Source organism: Tachysurus vachellii, chromosome 5 (genome assembly GCF_030014155.1).
Source record: "Tachysurus vachellii isolate PV-2020 chromosome 5, HZAU_Pvac_v1, whole genome shotgun sequence".
Lineage (NCBI taxonomy): Eukaryota > Metazoa > Chordata > Actinopteri > Siluriformes > Bagridae > Tachysurus > Tachysurus vachellii.
The window spans coordinates 17,060,514-17,070,736 of record NC_083464.1 but is presented as its reverse complement, the minus strand read 5'-3'; the positions used below and the strand labels follow the sequence as shown (position 1 = coordinate 17,070,736).

The window sequence follows — 10,223 nt, the reverse complement described above, 5'->3', positions numbered from 1 at the left end:
GGGTCCAGCAGTGGCCATGCGTTCCAATACCACTCTAGCACAAATCTCCAAACAGTGGTACCAGCAGAGGTTAAATTAGTTACATCAAGGAAGAGATTACTACAGCCAGATGGTTTGGTACACAAGTGGAACAATGTATGAGCAACGCTAAATAGAACAAATGGGAATAAAACCGTGTGTGTGTGTGTATGTGTGTGTGTGTGTGTGTGTGTGTTCCGCACATGTATGCTTGATCAATTGTGCACTAAACACAAAGTAAATGTAGAAAAGAAATACATAATAGAAATATCTTTAGAATTTATATTAAAGCACATACACAGATTTGTGTTTGAATTTGTGTTTGAGTGAGCTGTATCATTTGCATTTGATCCCCTTTCTTTCTCAAAACTACTCAATTTCCACATGGATCATTAGCAAACACAATTAGACAGCAAGACTATTAGCTGCCAAAGGCTTAATATAATACCTCCATCGAAATAGGACAGCTGTCACTAAAATAGGGATGTAAGAATCAAGCAAGGAGTAAGGCAGTGGGTAAAGAGGTGTCCAGAAATGATGCTATCACATGTTAAGAGTTATGCCTCAAGCGCTTTTCTCATGCTCTCTTTCTATTTAGTAGTGTATAATAAGTCACAGTGAAAGTGTAAAATAGGATTCCATCCAAAGTAATATTTGTTGTGCTCTCTGTGCAATGAGGTGCCATTCCAGTTTAGACAATTAGATAAGCTTGGGAAAGCGTCTGATGGCAAATGATGAAATGGCATTCAAAGAACCAGCTGGGGCCACACCAAGTCATAATATTCTCATATTACCGAGACAGAACACAACATCTAGGACATCATGGTTGCTACCCTTCAGATGTCATAGTTATACAATATAAATCAATTTTAAATTAATTAATTAAATAAATGAATAAACAAACAACAACAACAACAACAACAATAATAATAATAATAATAATAATAATAATAATAATAATAATAATAATTTATCTTGCCATTTTAGCAGTCACAGCATTAAAAATATTTCTATTTCTTTTATCATTATCTCCTCTATTCACAAAATGTATTTGAGTATTTTCCATCCCCAAATTTTCATGGAATCAATTTTTCTATATATACAGTAAGATGTACAGGCATCAAATTGACCTTCCTATTCAAAGCAACATGTGACCACATGAAGTCACCTGACAGCAGTACAGGAGATACGCTGTGCTCTTGCATATAAACACTCCTGCAGGACTGCCAGCAGCCAAAGGCCGGGAACAAAGTGATTCCTGATGGACAGATCTGGCACACTCCTGATATCAGCAACACTCAATTCAACATTCCTGGCAACATCCCTCATGTCCACACAAATACAATCTTACTTGTCTGCCCTGTATTGTCACCTTATATAACATTACTATAAAATTGATAGGTTTATACAATTAAATATTTGCCAGCGTGTTTTCTTAGTCCTAAACCAGTCATGAGTGATTTTTACCTTTAAAAACATATCATTTGAAATTACTGACTATGAATTTAAGTGCGATTGATTTATTTATTTACATTTCAAAACCGTATCCCATAATTTCAGAATTATATGTTTTTAGGCAAATCTTACTACAACTCAGTGTCATTTAAAAGAAAAAATAACATAGGAAAAATGTGTATTAATTAAAAACACCACAGATATTATTTTATAATTTAATGTGTTATGTACATAATTTAAATATACAAAGTTCATATTCATGTGGCTCATGTTCACATGTCTTCAGTTTTCCTATTTTTATAATATATTTTCTGCAATATACTGGCTAATACATCTAACTAATATTAACTAAATCAAATGAATAATTTGTTGTAACCTGTTTTTTTAGCTAATCATATTCCCTTGTGTCAAGGAAGCCAACTTCAAATCTTTCAATATAATAGAATTATACATTATTACCGTATAATTATGCCTCAAATTATATTCATAATCAGAATGATAAGAACAGTAGATCACATTAACAAGAGGAATGATTTATCTCTGATTTCAAAGAATCCCTAGCTGGTTCATTGAGAGGACAAATTCCTTTGGAAAATATGATATTTTAAAGCAACAGTTTCCACTGCTGCCATTCCTCCTGCACCTCTGAGATATTAACATTATGCATTTTTAAATACATGCATTATTCATGTGCCACACTGTCTAACCATTAACACAGTGACAGCCGTACACCTCTGTACCTGTCTGTGTTGATTTTATTTTATTTTATTATATTTTATCAATAGAACAACATCATGCCGGAGTTTAGTCACATAACATTGAATAACATTGATGACTTGGAAGTGCATTATCTAATAAAAATCTCTAATACAGGTCTTTTCTATCCAATTCTAAAAACTTGACAAATTTTATTCCCTGATATTCTCCTTGATTAAAACTACAAATATGTTTTCAGTATGCAAGTGGAATATAATATGATACACATCCCACATGCAGATAAAAGCCTTCCTCTGCAGTAGGTCCCTTCACTATCCAGTTGGTGTCATGGCTAAGCAGGCAGCTGAGATTCTCAAAAGGCCATCTTTAGCAGAGCTAATCTCAATGAGCGTCTGCTTTGCATGTGTGCATGTGTGTGTGTGCGCATGCCACTTGATGTGTGAACATCACTACCTTCATTTGCATCCTGGGCCTGGTATCCCTCTGTCTTAAAAGTTGATAATGTGTTAATTAAATCACTGGCAGACAGCGTGTCTGATACATGTGCTCTCCCTGTGAAAGCCCCATTTCTTCTCATTTTGTCTGCTGGGTCTGTGGCCTGTGATGCTGGGGAGCAGGCATCAACTCCACATACCGCTTTTAGGGAGCTTTTCTCTATTCTTTTTTTGGCAGCAGGCAGAGTCTATTTCTAAGTGTGCTTGCTAAATTTTTTATGCGAAATAGGCCGGGCCTGCAGTCTCTCCTTTCTCCTGCAACGTGATTTATTGCCCAAAAAGACCAGAGAACTAATTAACAGAGTAATTAATTAATATGAATTTGCATATTTGCATTTGCAATTAGTGCAGTCAAGTGATTAGTCTGAAATAGGAAGTTTGACTCATCAGATGTTGGTGTGTGTACTGGACCAGAAAGCCCGTCACCAGCTGAGGCATGAGAGGGTGGAGGGCAACAATTTATGTTGCTGTTATTGTTGTTGTTGTTTTGTGTGTGTGTGTGTGTGTGTGTGTGTGTGTGTGTGTGTGTGTGTGTGTGTGTGTGTGTGTGTGTGTGTGTGTGTGTGTGTGTGTGTGTGAGTGTGTGAGTGTGTGTATGTGTGGGTGTGTCTTTGTCTGTCTGATGTGCATCTGTGCTGTGTAAGAAAACAAAAAAACAACCATATAAGAAGACACATGAGGCAAGTTTAAACTGTTACGGTGTTACTAAATGCAGTCTAACCCACTTGAAGTGCTTAAATGTCTCACTGTCAAAACTATAATTGATTTCATTAGTTTCTTTACAGTTAATAAAAGTTGTTGAATAATACTTACTGAACATTAAAATTTGTATGAAGATCTAAATAATAAGATCAGAATTTAAGGAGTTCAATGATTTTGAGTAAGTTAGCTTAAGTTCACTTGATCTAACTGACACATTAATAAATTTGTTAATACCTCACTGCAAAATACACACAGTATAACAAACTTCATCATAACCTCAATGACAACAATTGCATAATACAGAGTATTATGTCTAATAAATGATTCTTTTTAGTCTTTGTTGACATAGTATTGTAACATCAGGTTAAACAACAGAATAATCACAAGCAATAATTATGTGTATGTTTTGTTTGCCGTGTATTCATGGTTTGGCATTTCTGACCGCCTTTCAAATCTGTGCAAGGTAGCACCTGGGGCATTTTCACAAACTCTGTCTCTGATGTGAATAATAAATGAGCAAGGTTTTGTGTGTGTGTGTGTGTGTGTGTGTGTGTGTGTGTGTGTGTGTGTGTGTGTGTGTGTGTGTGTGTGTATGTGTGTGTCTGCAGGAGCTTTCACTGATAATGGAATGTATGGGTGTCATGTCTCAGCATGGAAAGAGTCACGGCGCAGGCCAATTACTGCTACAAGGAACGGCCAGATGCACAAGTCACCAAGGCCATCAGATCAAAATCTGTCTCTCTTTCACCATTACTATATTTGTGTATGTGTGTGTGTGTGTGTGTGTGTGAGAGAGAGAGAGAGAGAGAGAGAGAGAGAGAGAGAGAGAGAGAGAGAGGACACAGGCAGGGAATACAGACTACAGATTTTGCCTAGCAGGACTCAGGGGGTCTGGATGAGTTTCAGACCTTTTTTAACAAATGCTTGGAACAGCAAGGACAAAACAATTATGTTCTGTGTCACGTGCAAGGCAGAACCAATGGACATTCATTTTTCTCTAAATTTAATATCAACTGGCTGTAAAATCTTACTTTTCTTTCTGCCCTGCATATCCTTCAAGCGTTTTTCCCACTGATTGTTCTATCTCTCTAATCAGATTGTCTTCGTAATGACATTCAGCAGAAAGTCAACTCTGGATGGCCTTGATGGTGAGAATCAGCACAGGCTCAGCCAGTTGGCAAATGCCCTTGATGGGATTGACCCAGCAGACAACAGCTATCAATCATCCAGCACTTGCTGTCATGAGGCCTTTTTTTTTTTAAATAACAGAATAACAGTTTCTTTTTATTTTGGTTTTATAAGCATTCTTCAAAAAATAATCAATATTTCTCTGTTGTATTGTGTACTATGCATTTGGCTCAGTACGGAAGATCAATTTTCTATTATTTCCCTGTAACATAACAACAGTTTTTTGAAAGCAGATATTTTTATTAAATCTTGATTTTGATGGTGTGAGGTATTTCTCTGCTGTTGTTTTTATTCTGGTTTTACCAGTGCTACTCAGCTACAGGCATGCCAGATGATCAGGGAGAAATAATGTCTCCAGGGACCAAATCACGTGACAGCCACTGCCACGTGACGTCAGCAGCAGATGGCATGGGTACCATCTCTGGCAGTTGGCATCGGTGTCATTTCTCTAAGAGCGACGGAGAGGTGAGAGAACCGCGTTTGGCCGGGCGCGCCTGCAGCAGGCAGGAGAAGTTCTTAACACTGAGAAAAATGTACATCGCCTCTTGACCCAGCAGATTCAGGTAGGCTGAAAGTGAACGTGATTTCAGCGTGCTACTGTGCGCGCGCGCGTGTGTTGTCATGTTTCCTGTGCCATTCAAACTTGCGCATTTTGGATAATTATTGACCAAACGCTTGGCAAGAAGATGCCAAATAGAGAAGACGGATGATTTCACATTGTTCTGTGTGGACAGCTCTGCCTACAGGATTTTCCCCTTATTTTTTTTTAATTGCCATATTTTTTAGATAGTTATATATTTTATATGAATAGTTTTTTCTATTCTAGTTTTTTATATGAATAGTGAATTTTTGTATTTCTCGGTTATATACAGGTATGTCAGCTGATCTTATATTTGTCACTAGTTTAGTGAGCTTTTATAGAATGGAAATTTCGAGAGAAAAAATTAGACACAGTTTACTGTGCGCAGGAGCTTGATGATGTTAAATGTCGTGCATTAAAAGCCTTTCATGGCCATTCAGTAGCTGTTATTTCTCCACCATTTCTAGCAAAACTACAATGCTGACTTTACCTTTTGAAGAGCCAGTGATGATGGACACTCAGTTCGTGGCAAACTTTCCTCGGGACTGCGTGGGCGAAGCGAAAGTCATCAAACACGACGCGTTCAAAAAAGAAGAGCCGCTCTCGCACACGGACCTTAAGCTGGTGGACGACGACGAGTCGGAGAAGGACGAGGACGAGCGGGACGAGGGCCCAGACGAGCACGACGCGCCACGACGACGAGGGCCACGCAAAAAGAAGCTGACCAAGCAGCGGGTCGACCGCGTGAAGATGCGGCGCCTGGAGGCCAACGCGCGAGAGAGGAACCGCATGCACGGCCTCAACAACGCGCTGGACAGCTTGCGCAAAGTGGTGCCGTGCTACTCAAAAACGCAGAAACTGTCCAAGATCGAGACGCTGCGTCTAGCCAAGAACTACATCTGGGCCCTTTCGGAAATCCTCAGCACTGGTAAGAGGCCTGACCTCTTGAGCTTCGTACAGACGTTGTGCAAGGGCCTTTCCCAACCCACTACCAACCTAGTGGCAGGATGCTTGCAGCTCAATGCTCGCAGCTTCATCTCCGATCACGGTGCCGAGGCGTCCTTCTCAGCCAGATCGCCATACGACGCCGTGTATCCGGCCTACCACGACGACCTGGCAGCTACCGGGCACAACGGAAGTGGCGGCAGCAGCGGGGCGGACGGTGTCAAACCCTTCAGGCCGTACGGCTACTGTGGTGCATACGAGTCATTCTACGAGTCGCCATCTCCTGAATGTGCGAGTCCGCAGTTTGACGGACCGCTTAGCCCGCCGCTGAACTTCAACGGGATATTCTCGCTCAAACACGAGGAGCCGGGTGACTTTGGGAAGAGCTGCCATTACGGCATGCGCTACTGCTCTGTACCGGGCCGTTCCTCCATTAGCCAGAGCGCGGTGGCGCGCGCCTCCTCCGACCTGCACTTCCCTTACGACCTCCACCTGCGCGGCCAGTTCTACCCTGCACAAGATGAACTAAACGCCACTTTTAATAATTAGACTGGGAAAAGCAAACAACTTCTCCCTTGCCTTTCCCTTCTTTGCCGTTTTCGGGGTAATTATTGAAAACAACGAACTTAAGCCCACAACATGTATTATTTACATCGCGCTCCATTAGGAGCTTTATGGTTGTAGGCCAACTGATGTTTTATGTATTCGACTTAACTGGATGGAGTGACTTGCTTAGGGCGTGGAATGTCCTCGAAAAACAGAACCAGAAATGATGCCATTGTTTAGTTTAATTAAATATCATAATAAAAAACAACAACAACAAGAAACAGAAAATATCATGATGCTGATAAAAATCAGACACGTTAGATATAATCTATAAAACGAGTCTGTATGTAGGCCTACTATGTTTGTTTGTTTGTTTGTTATTTCACTTGAGTATCCTGCAATAATTCTCCACTTTTCATTACTTCATGAAAATTTACAGCAGTAAGTTTAAAAAACGCCCCATGCAGCCAAAACATCAAATAAAAAAGCAAGGCTCTTAATTTTGCAAGTTTGGAATTAAAAAACAAAAACAAAAAACAGAGCAATAAATGAAAAGGCATCTATGCAACATACGGGCTTGTGACAAGACAAAACCAATGATAACGTCTCCAGGCCCTGCATTTGTCCAGTTAAATAGCCTGATGTCAAAGCATCCAGATCATCGGTACGTCTTTTATTTCTATCAGTTGACAAGTGGGATACTGCTGACAATTTCGTTTATGTATGTACCTCCATTTATTTACATTCCAGAGTTTATTTTATTGATCTTAATTTTACAAGGAAAAAAGATGCCATTTTCAGTGTTTGTTATTCGTTCCCTGTTTAACATGTGAAATGTGTGAGCGCTTGAATGTCTGGATTGATTAGTTGGCTTATAGCCTATTGCATATCTTCAGTAAAGAACTTCTATAAAATATATACAAATATAAATATATATATACAGTATATCCCTTAAAAGTAACAAGTTGACAAAGCTTATAAGGTCTTAATTGTGGTCTTAATTATGTTTAACTTATTTTGTTTTTTTGTGTTTGTCCTTGAAAATTCTGGACGTGGACAATCTAATTTATTATAGGTGTTGTAGCTCTAACAAGTTCACACCTGTGTAGAATTTTCTACAGGCCTGTCTACATAGTGCGCACAAAAAGTAACAAGCGTTGTGTTAATAAATTAATGACATCAAATTAATGATCATTGGAAACTTTAAAGCTTCAAAATGTAAGTTATTTATGCAACAGCTTGTTCGATATTTCTTCTGTTTGTATCTTTTTTATAATGTACAGTCAGTTTAGATGGAGATCAGATGGAGATGTTGCGCACAGGCTCGAAACAATCACATTACAAATCTATTCAAACTTATTCGCAGTTTTTGTTTATTGAAGCATGTAAAATGTTTTGTTTGAAAGGTTTGTGTCATGTATAGCGAACTCAAGTCATGGGAATTCCTTGCCTTAATGATTATAGTTGCCCATCAGTTATGCAATGTAATGGATGTTTTCAGTGGTGAAATCTTGTACATCTTTCTCACAACACTACGCCGAGAGGTTTTGTGCAAACGCTAAGGAATGCACTGAAGCTATTCCTGTGTAAATTTGTACACTGCCACCGAGTTGTTTTGTAAAAATAAACAAACTTAAATTGAGTATTGTTCGTAAATTCGTTTTCTATTCATGTAGCTTATTATGCCCCACCTAGTAGAAGTCGCATTTTAATAATAATAATAATAATAATAATAATAATAATAATAATAATAATAATAATAATCAAACAGTTGTCATTCTGCCTCAAACATTCATTATCACTTTCAAAATTTTATATTATTATTATTATTATTATTGTTGTTGTTGTTGTTGTTGTTGTTGTTGTTGTTGTTGTTCTTGTTGTTGTATGTTACTCAATATAATTAAATATAATTTGTGCCTTTATGATATATTTAAATGATGTAGGCCTATATAATATTTCGGTAATTGAGGCATAGTTTAATCTCTAATAACATTTATTTGCTATAAAGCAGCAGGAGCATAAAGAGAAAAAACGCAGTTATTATTATTTAATAGACACAGTGGGGATGTAATGTAAATAACCCATTACCAGAAAACTGAGAAATAAGTACAGAAAAAAATAATTTGGTGTGACCTTTAAAAATAGTGTTTTGTTTGATATACGTATGTCCATCAGAGGACAGTGTAAGTTGTTTATTTTTGACCTGTGAGCTTGGTGCAGCAGCTGGAGCACAACCACACAGAGAGTATGAGGTACATCCAGGGTGCTGCTACAGGTTCCGCTAATCCAGAGCAGTTAGTGCCACTGCGTGCTAATTCGCCACATTTGGACAGGTTTCTGTCAAATAGTCCAGTGCCCAAGGATAATGCTCAACAGGGACCATCCAGGGACGGCATGTTAATAGCAAATACAGACTAACGCTTCGATTTTTTTTAAGTGTTTTGACTCAAGGTGCTGTACGGATAGTTTGTATTTAACAGAACATTTACATAGCTTTAACGTGTATATATCACATTTACTGAGTGTAACTATACCAACTGGTAAACTGGTGCGTTACAGGAAAACAGATGCTAGTTAAAGTTTAGCAACTGTTGGGATTTTTGTAAAAAAAAAAAAAAAAAAAAAAAAAACTAACAAATCACCATAATAAACGAAACTTCAGTTTCCAATAAACTAGAAACTACGGGAAAAAAATTTCCTTTTTTTTTATTACATATAAATGATTATTTGCGATAATAATAATAATAATAATAATAATAATAATAATAATAATAATAATAATAATAAAGGTTTGAAAGTGATAATGAATGTTTGAGGCAGTATGACAAATATGATAGAACTAATTAAATTCAGCTATATTTCTCATTCATTTCGTTCAGATAAAACAGGATCTAAACATTTTTGAGACTATGCGGTACACGAGATTTGTTTTTGTCGGATGCTGGGAATAACATGTGATGAGGAAAGTTGCACAAGGCCCGTTTCTCTGTGTGAGTGACAATAGCGCGGCGCCTCGTCTCCTGCTCATGAGCACAGCGGCAGATGGTGCGGGTTGAAGCTGAGATGTGGAAGTAGACTCGCACCGTATACACTGCGAACAGTGACATGAAAAGCTCACTAAACACACACTGCTCTTTCAAATGTATATAGAAATATTAGAAATTTGAAACATCAGTGTATGGTTAATTTTTAAATGAATTTGAAATGAAACTGTTTAACTAACAACACACACGCACACACACATATATATATTTAATATATGTATTTTATTTTATAAAATACACACACATATACATGTATATATATATACATGTATATATATATATATATATATATATATATATATATATATATATATATATATATATATATATATATATATATATATATATATATATATATATATATGTGTATATATATATATATATATATATATATATATATATATATATATATATATATATATATATATATATATATATATATATATATGTATATATATATATATATATATATATATATATATATATATATATATATATATATATATGTATATGTGTGTGTGTGTGTGTGTG

At 37.0% G+C, this 10,223-nt stretch overlaps 1 protein-coding gene across 3 annotated transcripts; it reads left to right on the top strand.

Annotated features, from left to right (window-relative positions):
• The first annotated feature begins 4,905 nt into the window (after positions 1-4,905).
• neurod6a (neuronal differentiation 6a) lies at positions 4,906-8,196 on the top strand. Of its 3 annotated transcripts, none has more exons than XM_060869226.1 (2): positions 4,906-5,039; positions 5,622-8,196. In XM_060869226.1, the coding sequence occupies exons 1-2, from the start codon at positions 4,978-4,980 to the stop codon at positions 6,646-6,648; spliced, it is 1,089 nt and encodes a 362-aa protein (XP_060725209.1). In that variant the 5' UTR covers positions 4,906-4,977; the 3' UTR covers positions 6,649-8,196. The 3 variants fall into 3 exon arrangements, with proteins under 3 accessions (XP_060725209.1, XP_060725212.1, XP_060725210.1); XM_060869229.1 differs by having other exon boundaries at positions 5,018-5,137; XM_060869227.1 differs by lacking the exon at positions 4,906-5,039 and adding an exon at positions 5,290-5,446.
• Positions 8,197-10,223: the final 2,027 nt, after the last annotated feature.